General features: G+C 42.0%; 4 protein-coding genes across 4 annotated transcripts; all 4 read right to left on the reverse strand.

Moving 5' to 3' along the window:
• Positions 1-541: 541 nt before the first annotated feature.
• LOC306698563 (potassium voltage-gated channel subfamily A member 1-like) lies at positions 542-2,017 on the reverse strand (the record flags this gene model as incomplete). Its single annotated transcript, XM_079162923.1, has 1 exon — positions 542-2,017. One exon carries the CDS (start codon positions 2,015-2,017, stop codon positions 542-544), a length of 1,476 nt encoding a protein of 491 aa, XP_079019049.1.
• Positions 2,018-4,711: 2,694 nt separating this feature from the next.
• LOC306698923 (shaker-related potassium channel tsha2-like) lies at positions 4,712-7,593 on the reverse strand. The gene has a single exon (XM_079163423.1). It carries the CDS (start codon positions 7,556-7,558, stop codon positions 6,122-6,124), a length of 1,437 nt encoding a protein of 478 aa, XP_079019549.1. The 5' UTR covers positions 7,559-7,593; the 3' UTR covers positions 4,712-6,121.
• A 10,439-nt stretch (positions 7,594-18,032) lies between these two features.
• On the reverse strand, positions 18,033-18,956 carry LOC306698828 (galanin receptor 2a; the record flags this gene model as incomplete). The annotated part of the gene is made up of 1 exon (XM_079163309.1): positions 18,033-18,956. The coding sequence occupies one exon, from the start codon at positions 18,954-18,956 to the stop codon at positions 18,033-18,035; it is 924 nt and encodes a 307-aa protein (XP_079019435.1).
• Positions 18,957-22,494: 3,538 nt separating this feature from the next.
• pthlhb (parathyroid hormone-like hormone b) lies at positions 22,495-24,199 on the reverse strand. Its single transcript, XM_079163357.1, has 3 exons — positions 24,092-24,199; positions 23,769-23,887; positions 22,495-23,147 (listed from the first exon to the last, which is right to left on the reverse strand). The coding sequence occupies exons 2-3, from the start codon at positions 23,870-23,872 to the stop codon at positions 22,760-22,762; spliced, it is 492 nt and encodes a 163-aa protein (XP_079019483.1). The 5' UTR covers positions 23,873-23,887; positions 24,092-24,199; the 3' UTR covers positions 22,495-22,759.
• Between the last annotated feature and the right edge of the window lie 1,142 nt (positions 24,200-25,341).

Consider the following 25,341-nt stretch of genomic DNA (forward strand, 5'->3'; position numbering starts at 1 on the left):
ATCTGTTTACATCCAAACCAGAGAGATCAGTCTTCCTCCTATAAGGTGCTTTGCTGAATAGTAGATATCCTTAGTCGGGAGAGAGGAGGGAGGAGGAGGGAGCAGGGGGGGGGGGGGTCACCTAACTTCTTGGCGCTTACCACTTGGCTGCAGGTGCTTGCATGTCTCTGCAGACTTTTCTGGTGCATTGTGCAACTTGCTGAAATGTTATCTGTACTCCATGCATAAGATTTGAATCATCACTTCGTCGTCTGATGAGACGGTGTGTGCTCTGCGTCCTCCAGGGAGCCGTGTATATGCGTAATAGTTGATGTTTTCTTTTTGATGTAACTATATATATGTAGGATCAGAAGAATTAATTATTCTATCTACCTGTCATATACTCTAAGAGCTTTGATTTTAGTTTCCTTTCTACGTAGCTGAGCATAGTTGTCGGCCTAATGCCTTAGGGCGCTTTGGGGAGGTAAATGAAGCATTCCTAACTGATGGTCTACTCCACATATGACAGTCCCATAGAGATCCCAAAGTTCCTAACTAGTGTCTAAACATCTGTAAGCAGCTTGCTTTTATTTACACAGTTTTGGTTGGCTATAGTGCAATTGCCAGTTCTGAGGTTTGCCTCCCTAAAGTTGTCGATGCTATTGTTTATGTCTCCATCAATCTCCATGTACTCTGACTTGCTGACGGCGGATGAACTACGGCGGCTGGAGTTGGTTTCAGAGGGGATGTTGGGATTGCTGACGTTGAGCAGCTGGGCCTGCTCCTCTCCCTCGGTCTCCCTGTGGTAGAAGTAGTTGAAGTTGGACACAATGACAGGCACTGGGAGCGCAATTGTCAACACTCCGGCGATGGCGCACAGAGATCCTACAATCTTGCCTCCTATAGTGACCGGGACCATGTCCCCATAGCCCACAGTTGTCATAGACACAACAGCCCACCAAAAGGCATCCGGGATGCTGCCAAAGAAGGATCCTTCCTCCTCTGCCTCAGCAAAGTAGACAGCGCTGGAGAACAAGATGACCCCAATGAACAGAAAGAAGATCAGCAATCCGAGCTCTCGCATGCTGGCCTTGAGGGTCTGCCCCAAAATCTGCAGTCCTTTGGAGTGTCGCGACAGCTTGAAGATCCTGAACACCCTGACCAGACGGATCACCCTGAGTATGGCCAGAGATGTTGCCTGCTCCCCAACTCCCTCTTTTTCTGGGTCTTCGGCCAGCTCAGTGCCGAGCGTGATGAAGTATGGGATGATGGCCACTATGTCGATCATGTTCATCATGTTCTTGAAGAAGGCCGGTTTGCTCGGGCACGCCAGAAAGCGTACAATCAACTCAAAGGAGAACCAGATTATACAGAGTGTCTCAATGACGAAGAAGGGGTCAGTGAGGATATTTGGCTTATAATAAACGGTGGTGTTCCCAACTGCCACCATTCGACCCCTTGGGTCCTCTTTCAGCTGTGGTAAAGTCTCTAAACAAAATATGACTATTGAAATCAGGATTACCATCACAGACACTATGGCAATCCCTCTCGCTGTTCCTGAGCTTTCCGGGTGCTCAAAGAGGAGCCAAATCTGACGCTGGAACTCCTTCTCAGGTAACGGGCGCTCTTCCTCCCTGATGAAACCCTCGTCCTCACGAAACTTCTCCATCGCATCCACACCCAGCTCGTAAAATTTGATTTCTTCTGAGAACATATCCAAAGGGACATTCACTGGTCTTCTCAGCCGCCCCCCAGACTGGTAGTAATAGAGGATGGCATCGAAGCTGGGGCGGTTTCTGTCAAAGAAGTACTCGTTTCTCAGAGGGTCAAAGTACCGCATCCGCTTTTTGGGGTTGCCCAGCAACGTCTCTGGAAACTGGGAGAGAGTTTTCAACTGTGTCTCAAACCGGAGGCCAGCTATGTTGATGACCACCCTCTCGCAGCATTCGTGGTCAGTGTGGTCTGGGTGGTAGGTGTCCTGAGGGTGTCCCGGGACAGCCGAGGTCTCGTCCATGTTATCTCCTGCTACCACGGTCATTTTGGGAGGAGGGAGAGGCAGAGGGGAAAGAGGAAGAGGAGGAGGAGTTGTGGATCCCGGGTTAGTCTGACTAAGCAGGCATTCAGGTTCGGGACAAATTTTCCACTCCTCAGCTTCCCACACCCCTTAAATTGTCAGAGACGTCCCCAGATACGAGGGGGGCGGTTGGCTGCTTTGCCTCAGTGCGGCTCCACTGCGGTTCTCGCTGACTTGACCATTGCTGCTCTCCAGTGCATCTGCTGCTGTTGTTACTGCTGCCTCTGTCACCCAGAGAGAGGGAGGGAGAGAGGGAGGGAGGGAGAGAGAGAGGAAATAATGGAATCAAACAGCCAAGATATTTGCTGGCTCAGCATTTTTTGCAGTTTATTTATTTATTTACTTCTCTCAACCTGCCATTAGTGTAGTTAGCCAGTAGTAAAGGTAAAAACACTACCCCTAGGGAGGAATTTCTTTGACTTTTATACAATATAGACATTTATTATATTTCTGTAAAACTAGTAGTCTTGACTATGATCTCCTTGCACTAGTATTTTCTACATTCCTATAAGTCATTCTGGGTATTTTACCCTGTTTCTCTGATACACGTATATTATATTTCTGCACTTTAGTTTAAAATGTAAATATTGTGGTTCTATGTCTTAAAGGAGCATGACAATGGTTTATCCTACGCCCTCAAAGCAGCCTGAACTATGATGTGACGCATAACATCTGCTACAACTGATGTTTCTACATGCATACAGCATATGGGCCCACTACAGGGCAAAAATAAGTAAAATAAATCTAAGAGATAGAAAAACATTGCAGTCGCTGTTTGTTATCTTCACGTCAACAGCAGCTGTCGATTCGAAAATGTTTTAACCGATATCATTATTGTGCAAGTCAGCAGTTTCGAGGCTTACCGTGGGCTGATCTTGAAAGGTCTTGAATGCGTCCTTTCCTCGAGTAAAATCATCCAACAGCAGGGCAGCAGTGGGTGTCATGTGGCAACTTTACATTGCACCTATACTTCCAAAAAAAAAAAAAAAAAGCCTACAGCCTTACTTTGCTCATCGCCAACCTAACTGTGCCCTCCACAAAGTGCCCTTTAAATACAGACAGGGAAGCGAGATGAGATAAAACAAGATGAAAATCAAGTGAGGAAAGCCTGAGATTAAAAGGAGTAAAAAGAGAGAAAGGCAAAGCTGCAGCGTCGGTAGGTGCTTGCGCGGCGGCACGGTGGTGTGAACAGCTTACAGTATACCGCAGGAGAAAAAATCTTGCGCTGCAATTCAGGGGGGGGAGATACATTAAGGGGCAATAAGCGAGCCCTTGACATTTCCAGACATCACTGCATCAGCAGAAATCTGCCGCTTCTTGCGAGAAGACAAGGTGATAGGCGGGACGCGTTTCCGCGCGGCTCGGAGGGCAGAATAAAAGAAATAAAAAAATGGATAGTTGAGGGACAGTCAAGTGCAGCAGCGAGGTCCAAATGTTTTCTCCACAATGTCAAGCAAGTTTTGCTGTGCATTTTACATGCAAGTGCAGGGGAGGTGAGGGAAAAGAGAGGAGAGGGGAGGGAGGGCAGCAGGAGAAGGAGGGAGGAGGAGGAGTTGGAGGGTTTCGACGCAATGCAGACCGGCTCTACTAAAGCACGCCGCCAGAAGTTCTCCACACACCACAAAAACAAGAGCGCTTGTGTGCCAGCACTGGCGCAATAAGACTGCAAAGAAGGACAGTTGGTAACAAAACCTCTAAATCCACATTGGGTATATTAAAGCAGCCTCTCTTAAATTGGTGAGAGATTAAAGCACCTTTTCATTCCATCACTCCGGTTCTTTTTTGTTTATGGTTTATGTGTCGATATCTGAGTCTATGTGAGAGTTTTCATCGCTTTACTATATGCAATGAGGAAGATAATATCGTCCACAATGGGTTTGCAGCCCTCATAGCTATGAAAGATAACATCAGGGGAGGTTGCACACCCAGTGTCTGATACTTTGTGATACTGACTAAGTTATTGTGTCTTCTCAGCCTCCACTCCAGAAGTCCAACACATCTGAGACAAATGCAGGAATTCTGGCATAACGCTCTGCAGAGGACGGAAGGTCAGTTTCAGCACCACGGACAGCGCAGATTGATTCACCTCATAAAGAACTATCCCAAAACAAACACCGGAACATACTCAAGTCATTACGGTATATGTATCATCACAAACAAGCACATATGTTTGTGCATATCAGACTTCGAGGGGCCTGTATGAAGGCTTGTATTTCGGGGCCTAAAGACGTCTGACTTTCCAAAAACACACATTTAACTCAAAATCAGGTCATTAGACCTGTCAGACTGTCTGGTTTGTTCAAATGTGCCTCCAGCCAAATAAATCCCCCTGCATTTATCACGATGACAGTTTATTAAGTTGATTGGTTTTGTGGCAAGAAAATCGCCTTTTTCCAATCATTCAGCATGCACCAAAAGTGATACAGTGTGGGCCCATACTGATTATTTGGGAATAGATTTGTCTTTCTTTTCTCTTTTTTATCACAAATTGCTTGCTGTTTGCCTTCTGAAAGTCTGATCTGTGGAGTGAAAAACAACGAGTGGTATATTCTCTGATTCATAATTTATTTATAAAAGGATTAAGTTAAGTTCACATACATGTTTAAATTAGAAAAATAAATATTTTATTACATTTAAAATTCACAATGCATTCGTGGCATGCAGACGTTGCATTGCAATGTCTTGGGCTGTGCTGTCGTTTACATCGAGCTGCAATGCAATCTGAATGACAACACATAGGCAAGTTGCGATTCCAACTTTGCACTAAAGGCTGCATTAGGAGAGGGGGAATTCAGAAATACAAAATCGCAGTATACACAAGGCTTTTTATATAACAAAGCGTGGTCATTAATAAAGCCTACACAAAAAGAATGTCGTCTTTTTTACTAATGATAAACACATTGTCCATTAAGGCAGACTGAACCTTTTCAAAGCGTTTCCTCCACGAGGTCTCTGCAGGCTACAACACTGGCAATGCACAAATATCAGCGAGAAAATGATCCAATAGAGAAGAAGAGAATCCCACGTTTCTATTTTGTTGCGACTCTGAGGGGAGAAACTTCAAACCATCCTCTGCCTCCTGCAAGTAAGCATAAAACAAAACCCACTATATTAACAGTGAGAGAAAGCAGCCCGACTTCTGCTGAGCTTTGTTAACCATCACAAGCATCCGGGTGCATACAGAGTGAAATAGCATGATCTCAGGGGCTTATGCCTAAATCAGTCAATGCTGCAGCTGCAACAAAGATACTCATGCTGAAGTATTCATTTTACATACAGTAGAGCCTGAGCAGAAGTGTTGTCTGCAGGGATGTTTATCCTCCACAGAGTGGCGCTCGGAGCTCATTTGTTCTGATCAGATTCATATAGAAGCATTTTACAAGCTCCAAAGAAAAGTTAAGTCGGAGATGTTTTCTATCGCTCATAGTGAGCTGTGTCTCATGATTATGAAATATTCGCCGTGCGCTCCTCTGCGCAGAACTGGTCGTCTGGTGCGTCACGTGCCCTTTGACGCACGGCTGATCTCTCTACTTCTACTTCATTCAAAGCGCCGGTACTTTAAAAATAGATTATGTAATCTTCTCAACTGTAGAAAGGCACAGTTGGGTTCGTGCGTTAACACCAGCTTTTTAAAAATATATATATTTGCCTTAATTGAGAAATGAAAGATGAAAACATCTCCACATTTCTTTTTCGTTGGTTGTTTCAATTTCCCTTCAAAGATTGAGAAGTTTGTTATCGGATGGCTCAATTACTGCTGATGGTATTTCAAATATTCCAGGTGGTTCTCAAATGTTTTCATGTGAGGACTCACAAGTATGACGCTTTGGTGCACAGCTCCCCAATTGATTTGTACCCAATTGATTTTCTCTTGCCATCTAGTGAATTACATTTCAGGGAATTAAAGCCAATCCTCATCTTGGTGGGGGTGTATGCATGAAGATCTGGTGCTCCACTTTAGGAACCATTGTAGACAGCTTGCGTAAAAACCACAGCAGCATCCAACATGAAGGAGCTTATGCTGTGTCCACCGGTAGACAACTCACCGGTAATAAGTATTACAAGGTGTTATACATCCGACAGTCTCCCTACGTATGTCTCCACTGGGGTTACGTTTGGATGTGTCAAAGCTTCCAAGTCGTCGCTTCCCTGAGAGGACTCCGTTCTGGACAGCGACTGGTTACTTTTGATCGAATCACATTCACTTAAGGAGGGCTGCTGCTGTTGCCCGCATGTCACGTGCACGTAATTAACATTTTCCTCGTCCTCTTTCTCTCTGTGGTAGAAGTAATTGAAGTTTGACACTATGACAGGAACAGGTAAAGCTATGGTTAGCACTCCGGCGATGGCGCACATAGATCCAACGAATTTCCCCCCGATGGTGGTGGGATACATGTCTCCATATCCAACTGTGGTCATTGTCACCACAGCCCACCAAAACGCATCAGGTATGCTTGTAAATACAGACTCGGGGTCTTCTGCTTCTGCGAAATAAACCGAACTGGAGAATAAAACAACTCCAATAATCAGGAAGAATATGAGCAGTCCCAGCTCCCTGAGGCTGGCTTGAAGCGTTTGGCCGAGAATCTGGAGACCCTTTGAATGTCTGGAAAGTTTAAAAATCCTGAAAACACGGACCAGACGGATGACCCTCAGTATGGCCAGAGATGCAGCCTGCTGACTGCTGCCCTGATGCTCTGCGAGATCGAGGCCCAGGGTGATGAAATAGGGAGCTATAGCCACAACATCGATCAGGTTCATGATGTTTTTAAAGAAAACTGCTTTACTGGGACAGGAAAGAAACCGCATGGTGAATTCAAAAGAGAACCACACGATGCAAAGGGTCTCCACCATGAAAAACGGATCCGTAAACTGACTCGGCTCTTGGCCGTGAGCGCTTGCATTGGCGGGAGTGTCATGCACTGCGGGGACTTCTCTAAACTCGGGTAAAGTCTCCAAGCAGAATATAATTATGGATATCAAAATAACCATAACTGACACAATGGCATTTATCCGCGCAGGTCCTGAACTCTCTGGATACTCGAACAGGAGCCATAGCTGGCGCTGATACACGTTGTTGGGCAGCGGGCGGTCCTCTTCCCTCGATAAACCCTCATCGTCTCGGAAAAGTTCTATGACCTCTTCCTCGAGTTCGTAAAACTTTAATTCTTCCAGGAAAATATCCACAGGCACACTCACGGGCCTCCGAAGCCGCCCTCCCGACTGGTAATAATAGAGGACGGAATCGAAGCTCGGCCTGTTCCTGTCGAAGAAGTATTCGTTTCTCAGCGGGTCAAAGAAACGCATCCGTTTACGCGGATCTCCCAAAAGCGTGGTGGGGAAGCGGGAGAGGGTCTTCAACTGCGTCTCGAAACGCAGACCTGAGATGTTGATGACCACCCTCTCGCTGCACTCTTGGTCCGCTGCTTCCAAGTCGGCGGCATCTTGCAACAAAGGAGTTACGACCACAGTGTCGTCGTGGTTCTCCTGGGACACCACAGTCATCTTTTTACCCCTCCGAGGGTAAATCCGTCACTCACCTACTCTGTGTCTCCCTCTTGCCCTTTCGCCTGTGCGTCCTCCCAACTCTCTGTCTCATGCAGCTGCCTGAGACTCAAAGACGCAAAAGTCCCCTCTTTTTTTTTTGCCTCCCAACCGTTTTGTTTGTTTTGTATCCAAAACCGTTGTGCTGTTGTTGATTTACACCGTCCTTTTGTCAGATTAGTGCCTCTGAGCTCTCAACTTTCAATGGTGCAGACAGATCTCCACTTGCTTAAGCTATTCCGATGGCTATGGCTATCATATTCACACCATTTTAAACTCCAAAGCCCTCCCCAAGTTGGAAGACCAGATGACATTTGCTGCTGCTGCTGTCCCTCTCACATTCGCTCGCTTCACTGTAGCAGCGCAGTGATTTACAAGTAAATGGATAGCCTTACAAATGTAATCTTTTTCATCTTGATGATGCAAGTTAATATCCCACATCAAAGTCTTCAGTCTTGTTTTGTTCAGAGCGAGGTCCAAATACGCTTTCCAGATCCAGAATGGAGTCAGTAATGAAGTCTCTCACCCTGCAGGTCCCTCATTCATGAAATCATGGGGCTATTCTCGTCACAAGGGGAACCTCCAGGACCTGGCCGTGTGGGTCACAGCCCACAGCCCACGGACAAAGGTGAAAAATAGATCCAGCTTGTTAAGGTTAGCGGGTTGTTTTCTTCCACAGCTACACATTAAATGTGTCTTGAAAGATGAAATAACCTGAATGCACTGAAGCACATGGCCTCGTATAACCAGGAGCCCTCCTGGACCCAGCCAGTGGAAACTGCTGGCTTGACTGACACTTGAGTATACCAGAGAGGATGGCATCTTCAGGAAGCCGCAGCCAAGATAACTCTCACCGTTCATAGCATGGGCTCAATTGTACAACTTGGAAGATGGGGACCTCCGGAAGACAAGTGACCTGGCCCGGGGTCACTGAGATACTGAGGTGTAAAAAACAAACAGCTGCAAGTACTTCCAATCTTATTAGTTCCTTATCAGTCCCATCAAATCCTCTGCAGTCCAGATGTCCAACACAAGTTATATTAGTCTACTCTTGAAGATTGAATGATAAAAAGCCTAAGAAGTGGCTCGGGTGTACAGAATGAAGTTACCACAACATTGTGATCTATTTATAGCCAGTTTTTTTCCACTTTCATTGCCTTCATAAAGAGGCATCAGGTATGTCAGTCACTGCATTTGTAGCATAACAATAATAGCCCAAGGGCGCTAATCAGTGTTGCTAAAAACCAACCTGGACAGTTTGCATTATTACGTTGGCGGGTATAACATGTCACCACAAACTTTATGTAAGAGAGAGTTTTTGTTTTGTTTTGTTTGCGGTCCCCCAGAGGAGCACAGTGTTTTTGGCCTTTCCATTGCTGAACAAAGGGTTGGATGTCAGAGTCAAATGTCAGTGTCAGGACACAGTGCCGCCTGCTGCTAATGTGTTAGCATATAGCCTTCACCAAATGGCAGTCTGGGTCATGCCAAGGTGTCAGGCCTTGACTGTAACCAAGGAAACAAACAATAACAAACAAGCTGAGGAATGGACATGTGACTCTTATTTTCGGTCAGACATAAAAGTAAAATGCTCAAAGGATTCAAGCTTCATTGATCTGTCAAATTCCAGTAACCTCCCTGTGCCACTTTTATTCATCATTTTTCTAAAGGAATTCATACATCTCAACTTTGTGGGATCAAAAGTCTTATTTGACTGCATTATTTATATAATCTCCTGATTATTTAACAACAGCATATCCTGTATACGCCATGTGTGTTTCTGGTCGGTCTTTTTAGTTGTGCCTTCTATAAAAATCCATACATTTACGTATGCGGATAGATATGCATGTACCTGCATACTTTACACTGACTGCATGTAATGAGACGTAGCCTGGGAGACACATGCCATAACGCCTGCAGGATGCACGACTGCTGACAGCGAGGAACCTCCCTTCGTTATTAATGGCACGGCCGATGAATGCAGGAGACCCCCACGGAAACAAGATACTCTGGCGTCACTCCCACTAAGGAAACATCTGCTTTCTCCGCGTTCTTCAGGGTGAATGAAAAGTTGAGATAATCAGTGATTTCAACTGACTTTTATGTCATCGTGACTTGGTAATTGTGAGAGCATGATGATAAATACATTAAACAATCTCTATATGTCACAATGTATAATACAAAATATCAATTATGATAACATAAGTTTTTGACTTCCCAATTATCAATTATGTCAACATCATAATTAATTACAATATGAAAATTGTTCTAACAATGTATTGTTTTATGCTCAGACAGTAGGAAACAATCATTTTATTTCTTTTAAAGCCGACGTTTATTAGCGTTTTGATGAATTGCACTTCTTCCTGTAGCTTGTGTTTGTCTAAAAATAGACAGAATGAGGTTCCTTCTTAACTCATTACAGACGTGAGGTAATCACAGTAGCAACTTGTGTCAGTGACTCCCCCTTGGCTTTCCTCCGCCCGAACCCCAGGCCAAATATTTACAAAGTGTGTGTGTATTTCTGTAAGTGTGTATCCGGCTTAGCCAATAGTACGATTGGTGAATGAACGCATGTGCGTATAATGCGTGTGTGTGTGTGTGTGAGAGAGAGTGTTATAAATTGAAAGAGGAGTTTTTAGAAGGTCAGCCGTGCTAGTCAACAGCTCCTTTGGATCACATCGTTCTAGTGCCAACTACTCTGCTCAAAATGAAATAGGGGGCATTTGACCGTACGCTCTGTAGGGCTGGTGGTGACAGCGTCTCAGACACTGGAATGAGTCTATAAAGGTGGAGCTATAACTGGAGGCCTCTGATTCAAGAGGCTTTATATTAACTCTACAGACTTACAATGATCCAAATAGCATGTAAAAAAAAGACAAATTAAGGTTAAAGATGGAAGATTTCTCAGTGAGCAGTGATTTAGTGATTATCAGGTCAAATGACTTCTATACAGCGAGGTTTGCACAATATGACGTCATACGCCTTGAGACGATATAAATCTGTCTATAACTGTCACTGTCTCTGGGTGTATTAGTACTGTGTGTGCGTGTGCGTGTGTTGCAAATCACTGAGCTTTATTACATTATTGAATTCTACATGATTTTTGCATCAATGTGATGAAGTGCTTTAATTTGTCAAGAATTCAAATTGCTAGATGAGCCAATTTATTTTATTTGATCCATTAATTCATTTTTCCACAGATGTTTTGTAAAAATGTAATCTATCACCACATTGGATATTGTGATATTAAACTAAACATACTGTGATAGATTTTTTTTTTTTTTAACATGCAGGTAAACCGTCCGTGTGGAGAGCAAAAGAGGCGGAATGCATTGGCCGAATTACAATCTTGGAACCCACCGGCTGTTGTCTGATGATTGTATAGCTTTTTATTCGCTAAGAAATGAACTGTTAAATTAATGCAAACTGGCCCTCAGAGGCTAAATCGTCATCACAACAATAGCTGATGGTTTCTTAGATTGATAATACAGTCAGTATTAATACATATTATCAGAAAATGTAAAGTTATACTGTAAAGCGAACTTTATATGGATTACAGCATACATTTTAGTCTTCGCTCATCAGCCAGGGCATATGGCTGAGACGTGAGGAGCGCGTGCAGCTGAATCTAATTAATAGCGTGAACGTTTTTGCCTAATAGAGCCTATAATCGGTGTTTATACCGTCCTCATTACTCGCTCTGTGACTGAGAGGAACACACAGCCTCCTCACCCTGAGGTATCTGAACCCAGGGCTTCCACTCTAGAAAGTGGATACCCCAGCCAAGCTCCTCGTAAGTTCCTTGGTTTTGATATCAACCAATTTTAGCCTGCTGCCATCTGAAGTTGATGTCCATGTTTTTGCTGATAGGTAACGGACATGAAGGCGAGAGATGAAACTGGATACCTCGGATCCGGAGGGTGGGGTTACTTGGAATTACCTCTGCATGTCCATTCCCACGCCTACATCGGATTATCATTTCACTCCTTGATCGAGCCTTTTCCTTTTTTAGTAGACAGTGTCGGCCAAAATCCATGCCGGGAGCAACTGCTGGGGGGATCAGTTCACAGGAGAGCCGCACATGGGTTATTAATCAAGGTTGACTGAAAGGCCTCAGAGTTGAATTTTTATTGGTAACTTTATGTTTACTCCAAGACTAACATAAAATTAGCCCTTTGGTGCCGCCTGAGGTCCTGTTGACCTCTATCAGTGTCAATTTATGTGTGTAAACCCTCGTCATTCTCAATGTGCTGTGCAAGATTTAACAATACACAAGGATAAATATATCTATTCTATCTATCTATTCATTGTCTGCTTCCACCTTCTTAAATGGGAGGACTTGCTGATTTTCTCTGTTTGAAATCATTGTAAATTGAATATCTTTGGGTTCTGGAGTGTAGATTGGACAGAAAGACATCTTGAGTTTCTGGAAAGTTATAGATAAATGAATCAATGACATAGAATAACTAGTTTCTGCCCTGCTCCCTCATGCTGCTTTGAGTCAGCACTTAAATGACTGGGTCCATGACACCAATCAGAGCTTTAGTCAATAAGATAAACAAAAACAGCTTTTGAATATGCTAAATTTGCACCACTTATTAATAACACTATTAAACCTCACAATAAATTATTTCCTGGAGTTTTACCTGCTTGATGAAAAGCTATAAATAACAAAGGAACCTGGTGATGTTGGTGACTTTTACAGCAGCTAAGAAGGGTTGATTTGTACTAACATATCTATGCCATTACTGTCACACACACTGACTCGTCTCCTACAGATATGAAATAGATTTTCATGCACTACTAAACTGCCTGACTGGTTTCTTTTCTTGGCAAGCTGCTGAAGACTTTACAGCCAAATCATCCCAAAACATTCTGCCTGTACAAATAATTTCATTCGAAGTAAGAGCAGGTTTTCTTTTTTTCAATTATTTTCTTTACAGGAAGAACCATATTTACACTGGCACTTACAAGGCCTCACTTGTTCAGAAGCTCAGAAGTTTACTCAGTGTTAACTCAAAAATGTTTTCTTTTTTTGTAGCTCACCTGCCATGTTCCTACATGTCACAGTGAGCTCTACTACGTAAACAGACTGCTGAACCTTGATATTAGGTCACGCTGAAGCCGGTGCCGACCATGGTGTCTGATAGCGTTTCTCAACCCACAGCTTAGAAATACTTGTGCCTGCTCTTTAATACATCTTTTTTCCCCTAGTGATCTCAGACAAGGTTAATTCAAAGCACATGGGTGGATTTGTAAAAGTGCTGAAGTTTAAAATTAATTTCTGATTGTTTATTCTTAATAGCTGCTGCTGCTGGGGACTCATTCCTTCTTTTTTGTTGGGCACAGAGGATTTGTGGGTTCCCATGCATCCACTGGTTAACTGGTTTTCGGGTGATGACATGATGAACGGAGGGTGTCATTGCCATAATAGTTGTTACGTATTCATACTTTATTTTTCTGCATCCACAGCAGTTATCTTGCATAGGTTCCCTACATTTCAGTCAGCATACAAAGAAAATACATGAGAGAAATACATGAATATTCAAAATATAGCCTTAATGTGTTTAATATTTCTGAAGAAAACTTCACCATCTGCAGTTTGCATTACAACTGTAAATCTAGCACATTAAAGCTTCATATCAAGAAATTGTACTTGTGTTTGTATCTGTATAGATGCTGTATTTTCAGCTTTCACCAGAGCTGTAATTGAATCCCGCTCAAAGAGCAACCCTCTGCTGTGGAACCTTAGACTCCTATAAATAAACAGGCAACACTCCTTCAACACTAGCCTATATGGCACATGGAATGATTCGCTCATGGCAAGAGCCCTCTGATCTTACAGTATGTAGCCACAACTATTTTCTGTCAGCTATGTGCATTGCTTAACTTGAGTAGTGTGTCAAGAATCTGGTCTCTTGAGAATTCACAAAATGTAGTTAGCCTATACTGTACATTGGCCTTATATACATTTGTTATTGACTGTTGCTGTATATAGTGTTGATGTAGCTAACAGGGTAATTTGTTAAGAAAAACACATGTATGTAAAGGTAATATGTAGTTAGGTCAATAAGGATGTAACAGTAACCATGAAATGAGAATTTGGCTCAACCACTGGTTGTGGTGCACTTAAGGCCTTAATCTTATCAAACTAAATGAAATGTATTTACTCTTCATTACTAAACGGATAGTTGTACTGTAGTCTACCCTTGTTGTACTATTTGAAAGGATTGTCGTGTAATTTCTATGGAATAAAGTACCATTGGTTGCATTCATATTTCTGGCCACCTGATGTATTTTGTCCAATATTCACCCACTTGTCTCTTGGCATCGGAAATGTAGCATAAACTTTAAATAGCTTGACTCTATTGGTAGATTGAGGAACCAAAGCAAGAAGCTTAAACATACCAAAACATGCCAGAGACGTAGCTGGTTTATTCTAATATTCTGGCACCGGTCATGGTGACCTTTGGACATGTCAGCTCGTGCAGTTAAAGGCTGCGTATAACAGCGCCCCTCTGGATCGCAATTGCGCTGCGATAGAGGTAGCTTAGCTAGCTAGTGTTAATCATTTAAAGTGACTAGCTAACAGATAGGTTAGCTAAGTTAACGTTTGTGTTTTTGTAAGACTAAACATTGGTAAATGTTAGCGATAAGCTAGCACTGAGATTTGAAAAGAGGCATATAGCTGCTCCCGAAATGGACCCGAGGACAGAGGACGAAGTTAGCGGACATGTGAGAGATGGACAATGTCAGTTGAGTTGTCTGTGGTGAAATACCTTAAGCCTAGTGGGGATGTATTATGGTATGTATTAAATTGCTTGCTGAAATGTGTGTGTCAGAATGGAACACACACTCGGCATCATGGACAGGGCTTGCCAAGGTGCTGGACACATTTGGAATTCATTATTTCACATCATTAGTTGTCACCATTAGTGTGTTATTGTTTATAGTGCAGAGGTCTAATAGTAGTCACTTGTTTCAATGTTTTCATCCGTGGCTCGGTTTTAAGATGGGCTGTGTAATCAATGGCCGTGAGAGTGAAAATTGGAAATAAAAAATTGGTTTTAATGAGTTATTAGTTTAAATTAGTTTGCATTCCATGTCATGTGTATTTGACACAATTGCATATTTCACTACTGACTAATACTTCATATATAAGAGCATAAGAAGCAGGACAATATACATTATGTCATATCTTTATGTATCTTTGTGATCTGTGTATTTGACGTATCACATATCATGCATTTCATACAGAAGTTTCACTCGGCTTTCTATTGAATGAACATGTTTGTGATAACCAGTCTATACTGAAGTCACCTAAAAAAAACAAAAAGCTTTTTCTGTCATGATCAGAAGACCTCTGCAGTATTAAACACAAGTCCTCTAAATATTGAATATGTACTTCAAGAGGTATATAACCACATCCTAAAAGAAATGGTCTGGTATGAGGTAAATTCATCAATATCCAAAGCATCTCAATAAATGTATTCATGAGGTCGTCTCTCAACTTAACCAGTATACTATATGATTTAGAATATATATTGCAATGCCACAGACATAGCTAATTATATCTTTTCTTTCATTACCATCTACCGATGTATCTAAATATGTTTGTGAAATGGCAAGTATGTATAAGTTCTCATGTATAAGCAAGCAACTTACCTCGTGAATTAAATTGCTTAGGCTATATATATTTTGATGTGAAATTCGTTACCCTTTAGTCATGATAAGAGTGATAATAACTCATTCTTATCAGTGTCTATGAAAAGCTAACAATCACAAGTATTTAACCTGCGAAACAGATGATCATGCCTCGGGTCTCTCAACATCTGTCCTTGGTTTCACGATAAGACGATCATAACTAGTCATTAGTCCCTCTTGCTTTAGCTTGCTGTTAAAAAAGCAGCACGTCTGTGGTTCTGAGAAGTCTTGTTAAAGATGTGACTATTTCTGAGGTTTTCCTTTACCTTAAGATGCTTTCTTTGAGGCACAGAAACGTAACCACAATTGGCCTTGGCATCAACCCTGAATCTCCCATTCCTGTGTGCACATTTGATTCCTAGCTGCTTGCATCCAGATTGAGTTTTGAGAAGAATAGCTCATGGACTCATCTGCATTATCAGGATTTAGGCCTTCAATGACCTGCTTGCTCCTCAGAGTTTATTTATTTAAGCAACAAAGTAATTGAATTAGCCAGCAGCCCCAGCAGATAATCTGGAAATAGGCTCTCCAACCATTATAGAATTTGTTTAATAGTTTTCTTTGCTGGGTTTTCCTGACTCAAAGCTATTGCTGGCAAACACTGTCGTAGCATCAACTAAATAAAACTCTCTCAAGGAACATGCTGACTCAAGATTCTGAGGATGTGCAGGCCCAACGAACAGAATATTTAGTATCTGATAGTTTGATTCATTAGGATGCTACGTACATCACCAGAAGACTTCAGCGATAATAGACAATTACTCTGCTGCCACCTTGAAATTCCCTCCACATGAATCGGTGTAATGCAAAATTGAAAGTCGGATGATGATGACCCACTTCTGCAAAGTGAATTGTTTTATTTTCATTGTTATAAAAGATGCAATGAAACATAAATCACATATAAAATCATATTACCTCAGAGTATTCAGAGGTAATGGATAGATGCCGACATCACTCAAGATACATCACATGATTATTGCTTTAATGTCACTTGATTATCAGTTGCTACACTCTGAAGTACGTTCAGTAGGTTTACTTAAAGCGCCCTCGCACATGTTCTTTATTGCTTCACCATATCCAACATGCTGATGGTCTATGGATGATGGTCTGTACGAGTCAAGCCAGCTGCCCCTGCTGTATACTCAAGAGAAGGCCAGAAGTCAGGGGGCAAACTGACAGAGGGGGGGGGCAGGTTGTCTCCTATTACTGCAACGGCCGCCTGAACTCAGCCAGAATTCTTATTCCCTTTCCCAATCTGTTTGCTTTCTGTGTAACAACAACACTTGTGCCATGGCCCTCTCCTTACTCCTCTCCCACTCCGACCTTTAGGCCTATAGCTGCCTGAGAAAAAAGAGTGGGAAGTCAGGTGCCAGTGAGCAAAGAATGGCACACTGAAGCTAGTGGTGTTACTGTTGATCCACCCAGGGGACAGCCACCAGGTCCTGGGGGATTAAGCTAAATAAAGAAGCAGTCATAAAACACTTAGTGTTGGTAACGGGCCATTTGTGTTGTTTTTTTTCAAAAGTTTGATTGATTAAATAAGCATGTTATGGACCCAGCATCAATATCTGACTGGGTGGGGTTATGTCGTGTCCCATTGAGTGCAGCCACAATATCATAACACAAAAAATATTATATCGGGCTGTTAGGATTTGTGAAATGAAAGCATTAATACCTGTATTTACAAGAGCACCGCCCAGAGACAGTACAACTGTATTTAGGGGAAATATCTGAACAAAGTCACACTTACAGTCGATGAATTATAGTTGACTCCAACAATACATTTACAGTTAGTGCATTACAATTGTTAATTTTTCTGATGATCCTTCGCCATCTCTTTACTTTGCCTGTATGCTCTTGCGCTTTTATCTTGCTCTATAATTACAATATTTCTGATCAATGTGAATAATATATATAAGACATGCAAGAATACACTGAAACTAGCACTGAAACAATTGTAATCACACTGTTGGCGATCAGAATCTTGGCATTCTGGCCAGTGTCGTTGAAACGTCACTTTTGATGGCTCAATAAAATGATATGAAGGCTGAGAGGCTGATGCTTACCTCATGGTTTATCATTACTAGTTATGTAGTGTAATACAAGTGGATCATATAGCTCATATTTAATGGCCGCCCTCTGCCAAGGTGGCTAAACCTACTGAATGATTTGTTGTTGCTTGAAAGAATAACTACCCGGTGAAAGTTTATTTGTCATATGAGCATTTGTGTGTTTTTTGTGGCTGCACTCAATGGAACATTGCAACACAGCGTCGTACAGTTATGTTTTCAAATGTACGTCACATAGACCTGCTATCCTGTCACGTAGCGTAAATGTCAAGGATTTTTTCTTGGTGGCACCCGTGAAAACACAAACGTACTCAAACATATTTGAAACAAAGACACCAGAACCTCACATATTTTGTAAATGTAAACACAGCACAAAGGGAAAAGACAAGGCAAAGCACTAAATCTACTCCAGCATTGCTGTCTTTCAAAATGCAAACATTTGCAAAGTACAACGTTGTATTCCTGTTATTGAAAAAAGAAAGAAAAAGAAATCCTACACCATGCATTATTTTGTCCTGTCGACATTTATACCTCAAATATGTTGGTAAAATCTGAAAGTAATCACAAAAACATCTGTATTATTGTAAAAAGAAATTGATTTTTATGAACAATAAGTATAAAAGAGTATCCCTAAATGCCACCGACGCATTGCTCGGCTGGGTTTAAAAGCTGTCTGTGGTGATGCTGATGACCTGTGGCTGCACTCTGTTCCTGTTACAGCTGAAGAGCCAGGCTGCCCTCCTGTGGCGGTAGCGCTTTGACAGCAGCACATAGAGCACAGGGTTGATACAGGGGTGCAGGTACTGCAGCACAGTGCAGATGAAGTAAAACATCTCCCAAGCCTGTCCGTGGCGATAGAGCCCCATGTACACGCACAGCTCCAGCACATAACCAGGCAGCCAGCACATTGAGAAGGTAGCAGCAGCCAAGAACACCATGACAGAGGCACGGCGGGTGTTCCTGGCACTGGACACCGTCATTACGGGGCTCTTGTGGAGAAAAAGAGCCAGCCGGACATAGTTGAAGGCGATGACTAGCATTGGAACAAAGTAGTAAAGTACAAACTGGCTCAGCACCACTTGGTAGTGGTGCTCATGAATGGTTGGAAGGCAGAAGGTGAAGTTGGCCAGGCTCGGGCCCAGGCTTTCTTTTGTGGCAAACATACGCAGCGGCAGGCTGATGAAGAAGCTGAGGGCCCAGACCAAGACAAACATGAGGATGACCAGGTCCATGGTTGGCGGCTGGTACGGGTTGGTGATGATCATGGCGCGGGTCATGGACACGGCACACAGCGAGTAGGTGCTGGCCGCCAGGCTGAAGGCCAGCAGGAACTGGTAGACCTTGCAGGAGGTGTCGCCCAAAGGCCAGGAGTAACTGACGGCGGAGTGCAAGGTGAAAGGGATGAGCAGGAGGGTGAGGAAGTCGGCCAGAGTCATACTGAGCAGGAGGATGTCGAGGCGGTTCTTGCGCAAGGTGTTGTACTTTGCAAACAAAGAGAAGACCAGCAGGTTGGCACAGAGCCCAATGCCCAGGATCACTCCACAGGTACAGGCAAAGATCAGCACATAGGTATTGGGAACAGCCATATTATCACTGACTTGACATCACCTTTCAAATACAAGAACAAAAACAAATGTATTATTTATTCATTCATGTTTAAGATTAGTTGATTGTCAAAATAAATTGGCAACTATTTTAAAATCAATTGTTTCAACAAAAATTCCAAACTTTTGATGGTTCCAGCTTTTCCGTCTTTTTTTTCATTGTCATATATGATAATTAACTTAATATTTTGGGTGTTTTGACTATTATTTAAAAAGCAAGACAAAATACGTCATATTGGGCTCTGGAAAAAAAAGGTTATTTTTTGTTATATTTCTTTGTAGTCAAAACAATCGTTTCATTAACAAAATATCATAAAAATAATAATTGATTGTAGCTCTATTTGTGTTATGAGTGAATGAGTTTAGCTTGGCTAAAGTTATAAAGAAATATACTGTATGTATCATACTGTCACCAAAACACACATGATGCAATATCACCAAAATAAAAGGTACATGGTTTTTACCTAGCAACAGCAATATGGTAGTCTGCTAAGATACAAATCTTTATTTAATTAACATTTTGGCAGCTACTCTTGTGTAAATATCTAGAACAAACGTGTGTCGTACTAAAACAGTGCCATATGATACAGTTCTCCATCATTTGGACGCACTCACCATCGTCGTTCCAGTGGTATCTTCAGGTTCATGTTTGTGAGTGAGCTATCCTCATAACGTAAACGTCTGTTTCACTGGTGTCCATCCTGGTAAACTGGACTGACAGAAGGAGAGGTGGCAGCCTCTCAGGACTCATTACTAAGTGTGATAGGTGAATGTGGAGGGAAGGAAGGCAAACATCACTTGCGTCAAATTGATTCTGGTTGACTTGGTTTAAAGAGAAACGACCTCAGACCAGCTGCTCAGGAAACAGTGAAATACTATGCATGCCAGTTGTGTTATTGTTATTAGAGTATGTGTGTCTTTTAGTTACCTTAGTAACAACTACGCTTGACATAGTGAACCTTTTGTTGAACTATATCAGTCTTTTTAGGGCTATAAAAAAAGACGTATTGACCGAGACTGAGTTTCTGTTTGTAAATCTTGTACTGACCTTTCCTGATCTGTTAAAGCCTCTTTGTTTTTTGGGGATTTCATTCACACTGTATGAATTATATTTTAAAAAATGATCACTCTCCAAAGAAAAAGGGACAAATCCATTGATCACGATTACTGTTCCTCCCCTTCTCTGGGGATATTAATGTCTCTCTCCATTGTTTGATTGATTTCTTCGGCGTGAGCTTCAGGCTCCTGACAGCGGTTTTATCAGGCTTTCCACAGCGTTTATGACTCTGTGTCAGCTAATGGCCTTCGGTGTATACTGCTGCTCTTAGCACAGGATATAGTTGATGCTGATGCATCTGCTAACCCCTCCATTACCAGTGTCTGTGCCATTCAGTCAGCAGCTGTTAAAAATGCCACATGTTCTCAAATGGGACATTAAAACAGCTTCATGTTGCTCTGTCCGCACCCCAAAAGTGAACAGAAATATTGATTTTTGTCTTTTCATAGTTGACCTAAATATTGAACTTGCTCTTTATTTCTCTGGACCTCTTAGCCATGCTAAAGGTCATGATGAAATACACAAACCAGGACCTCAAAATGGTTTTCTCAAAGGCCTTTCAGCAGGACAGATATTTACTGGGGATTGAACTCAGGACCATAGTCATTACATTCCCCTGTTTCCCCTTTTCTATTTTTAGCCACTTATTCTTCATGAAGAGGCATACAGGTCTCCTCATAATCAATTTAAGATTTTAGGGATAAAATGGGTAGCTGACCATACTGCAGATTAGTCTGCTTTGCAATCATACTGTTTTTATTACCTTGTAGTATATCATGTATGCACAATGAAGCGGAAATAATTAGCCCTCTAATCGAATAGTTGCTCTACAGGAAATTAGCTGTCACCTATTTTGATCATCTATTTTCAATTCAGTTGTTTGAATCACTTTTTACTGAATATATTCAGCTTTTGGACTGGACAATGCAAGCTATTTGAAGAGGTCACATTCTGTGAAATGATGGTGGACAGGCATTTTAATTATTATAAAGATAAAATGATGAATCAAAAATAATCATCAGGCTTAGTCTCCTCCATATCATTGCCAGGTGTTTGAGGTAAAATAAGCAGTTGAATATGTTGCAGATTGATCTGATTTGCAATCAATCTATTGTTGTACTACATCATTTTATGCATATTGCTGTAAGTGATAACAAACCTTGCATTTAGTTTATCACCAAAATACCACATGTTTGTCTCAAAGGGGGCTGAAGTGTTCTGTTCACCTGATGCAAACAACACTTAAAGTAAACATAAGCAATCATGGGAGAGTGAAGAATGTCTGACTTGTCTTTAGGGTTACAAGGCTAATAACTATATACAGTTTATCTTATTGTATTAAATTATTACGACATGTATTACATTATCACAAACCACAATCTAAGTGATGTTTAGCATTTTTGCTTGACTTAAAAATCACTAAAAAGGCTCAACCTATAATCTAAATATTTGTATCTCTACCTGTCATTTGGCTTGCTGCGGTATTCAGTGTTACCAATGCACTGATTACATTAGGCTAATAAATCAAATAAAAAAACTTTTCATTTGTAAAATACGAAGCTGATGTCGGCAGATGCTACGATTATGCACTGAAAAGTGTCTGCTCCGTACAGCAGAGAGAGTAGCAGGAGTCACATTTCACTTATCACGTGAGAGTTAACCGTCAAGATGATGGTGGAGGATTTGGTGTCAAAGTGAAAAGCAAAACCCTCTGTTTGGCAATATAGCAGAGCTCTACTGATGGTGATCGTCATATAGATAAATACATTTTCTTGAAAATAAATCTGGTGTTATCGGTAACACTAATGACAATTTCCTCACAGTGACTTCTCTACCTGTCATAAATCATAAGTGGCACATTTGAGCCACATCTGGCTTGTGAACAAAGACGCCATGAATAGAAGATATTCTAATGGCTACACTTTTAATGTTTGATTAACTGGAAACATGTACAGTATGCCCTCAGTGCATGGTGAAGAACATTAAATGAGTCTGACAGCCCCTGACTTGGGCTTGTTCTATAAAAATAAACTATAGTATGACATGGTGAGAGTGGATTTGATGAAGCATCCAATAAGTTACAAGTCCATGGGGGATCTAAGTTTGGAAAGGAAAGCAGGAGCATCAAAAAGAAACATCAAAACAGAACTCAACCACAAAAGAACATGTACAGGATATAACTAAAGTGCATTATGGAATTTAGTCAGCAGCACCATGATACATTCACAAAATAAATACACACTTTCAAAGTGAAATAAATTATTGCAGAACAGTTCGAACAGATGTATGCAGTGAACAGTTTCTATGTACAATAACTAAGTTCACGATAGTCAACATAGAGCCAAACAAAAGTAAACCATTTTGAAGTTATATAATATTCAGGTAATAAATATTTCCTTCTATGATCTACTCGTGCACACGGTTGGTTAGAGATGCCAACATGTGGCTTTGTTTTGAAGCCAATCAAAGTTACAGATGCCTACAGATGTTCCAAAATAAATATGGACCTAAGAAGATGTTATGAAGATAATTCACAAAAACTTTGTGATCAAAAATATAAACAGCAAAATATTATCATACAAGCACAAACCCAGGGCGTATAATGAAGTGACTGAGTCAGCCATGAGTAGAGTCTCTCAGATCCCAGTCTGGCTGAACCTATGTCAGTGTCTTAGTGCAGTACCGTTCAAAGGCTGTTAGGAGTCTCTTAGCCAGGGCACTGCGTCCTTCATGGCTCCTTTGTTGTGACAGACCGTGCCCGCCTCCGCTTCTTGTCGCTCTCTCTACGTCGGCCTAACCTCGCCTTTTTTTTCCTCTTGGCCACTTTAAGTGGCTGGTCCTTATAGGCCAGAGCCTTGTTGGTCTCCTGGGGCAGGTTAGGGCCCTCTCTGTCCAGCCTGAACCTGTCTGGGAGATCCTTTGTGGCCCCTGGGGGCTTCTCATGCAGGGCATTCCCACTGAACGTTTGGCTCTGGGTTCTGCTCTGCACAGGTGGAGCTTGCTGATCGGCGGTGTGCACCTCTTCCAGCAGCTGCTGCAGCCACATGCGGCGCTTGAACTCCTGCAAGGAGCGGCCCTTGTCGTGCATCAGCTGGGCGTGGCTCACTGACCTCTTCCTTATTGCATGAAAATGAAGACACAGAGTGAGAGTCAGATTAACAAGGGAGGTTGCATTACAGCTAATACATAAATCCTAAAGCTGCATTGTGCATGAGAGGAGAGCAGCACCAAGTTCTCTTTTCCCTGAATCTGTCAGAAATCTTTTTTTTTCTGATTTCTCTTAAACCATCCGTGAAACAATTAAACCAGAAGTCCTCATTTCAAAGTTAGCACCAATAAAATCTGACAATTTTCTTTTCTGTATAGATTCTTTTGTAATGTCATTATACACCACAGTGTTGAGCTTTTGTGTGGAGCAGTGATAGAAGACGTGGAAGCTGAAATGTGGTCAGGCACCAGGAAACCTCAGTACAGTAGGTGGCAGCATAAACAAGTTTGTTAGAGCCACCACTAATCTGAGGTCCAGACCCCAAAAAGCCAGAGTTGAAAAAGAGAAAACCTCCTGTACCTTAATTTAATATAATTAATCAACTGTAGATGTATTTTCTAATCCAAACAGGAATCTTTCAAAAGTATTGCTTCAGTAATTTTAATTATTAACTAGTCTTCCATTTGAAACCTCTAACATTTCTATCACATTTCTATTGTCATCAAAATTGATATAAAGGATAACTCACGTTCTGCTGCTAAGTGCAGCAACTGGTCTCCCATCAAGATTCACTGAGGAACACAGCAAGAACACAGCCAGACTCCACTGATGAAGCATGACTATAGAGCACATCCTAAAGCCCAGGATCTGAAGAACACAAGAAATAGTACATCAGTGACTTCAAGGAATAAAGTGAAACTTTGTTTTATGAACTGTCTACTATCCATAGATTGTCAGAAGCAGTGTAGGCAGCTGGAAAATGACACAGTTCCTGAGTACGTGAGATGTCCAAGGCAGCATTACTTGTGCCAACAAATAGTTCATTAAAGTAAAAGAGAAACTTAGACTTACATATTTACAGTGAAATCCACAAAAAGGTCAGTCTGCCAGCTATTAAGAGATGAGCTTGTTGCAAAAATTGATTTACAAAGTAAGAAGAAAAATTATTCTTCCAAATACAATCTGGCCAGTTCAAAACGTGTGTCCAGATCGGTGTGCAGGCAGCCTGGGGAAATCCCCCTTCACTCAGCTCCATTCATTTGCCTCCCAACAGGGTGGGTTGAGCTATTTATTTCTCCCCAGCGTCCCAATTGAAAGAGAGATAAAGATGGAAAGAGCAGCAGCAGCAGCAGCCCATCAGCTGCGGAGCTGCCACTCCACCCAGTGTTGCAGTATTCTCATGAAGAGTAATGATGAAGCATCTTCTCTGGTGGCCCGGAGCCGGAGAGCAGAGCTGAGAGTTGTTTTTTTTTACAGTCCAGCACTGTGTGAGTCTGTCTCAGAAAGGCACAGTGAGAAAGTCAAACTCCTCTTTGGGTAAAGAAGAAGGTACTACCTTAGCCCCTACCCATTACGTCCAGTCCTAACACCCTCCCTCTCTCCCTCCCCCCAGACCTTCACACACACACACACACCTGCTGTGACAAGAAGGTGGCACCCATGCAACATCCAAAACGCCCCACAACAAAGAGTATACTTTACACAAGTACATTTTTAATCAATTTAAAATAATTTGGACTCAATAAAGTCCACTAATTATTTAATCATAAAGAGGTAAAAAAATGACAGGTGTGCGCCAATGGAGGTAATCATGGGTTACCAAGCAGAGTGTATAAGGGGAGGGGCAGAGTTACTCCAAAGTAAACAGCCAGGCCTGACCACATTCCCAGGGGAGAATGACCATAACCTCAGAGAAACCCAACCCACAGATTCTCACTGCAGACCATTCAATTCACCTCCACTCTGCCTCAGCAAACCAGCTCACCACCGAATGGTTACAGTGGGCTCTGAGGCATCGCTCATATCCAGCTAATAAAAAAAGTGGAGGAGTTTGCTTTGAGACAGCCATATACAATCCCAGGTTCCCTGTATGTTGTATGTTTAGGTGATGAAACCAGTCTCGAGCATTCAGCAACACTTGTGAGTTTACTGAACGTAATAAATACACACATCACAGGTCGGTAGTCTGGTGTAAGAGGTAGCTCGTGTGTGGCTGAAATTGTATGTATTTTTAGTAGCACATTGATTGACAGCACTACATGACCAAGTGTCGAAGTATATGCAGCAAGGACAGGGTGATTTTTTAAAATTATATATTTTGT

This window comes from Pholis gunnellus (genome assembly GCF_910591455.1).
Source record: "Pholis gunnellus genome assembly, chromosome: 7".
Lineage (NCBI taxonomy): Eukaryota > Metazoa > Chordata > Actinopteri > Perciformes > Pholidae > Pholis > Pholis gunnellus.

Bases quoted from the DNA above. Each gene is read 5' to 3' on its own strand.
- pthlhb (XM_079163357.1), bottom strand. From the start codon at position 23,872: ATGTGCTCTATAGTCATGCTTCATCAGTGGAGTCTGGCTGTGTTCTTG. The intron at 23,148-23,768 runs GTGAGTTATCCT...TCATGCAATAAG, and splicing joins GCTGCACTTAGCAGCAGAAC to GAAGAGGTCAGTGAGCCACG.
- LOC306698923 (XM_079163423.1), bottom strand. From the start codon at position 7,558: ATGACTGTGGTGTCCCAGGAGAACCACGACGACACTGTGGTCGTAACT.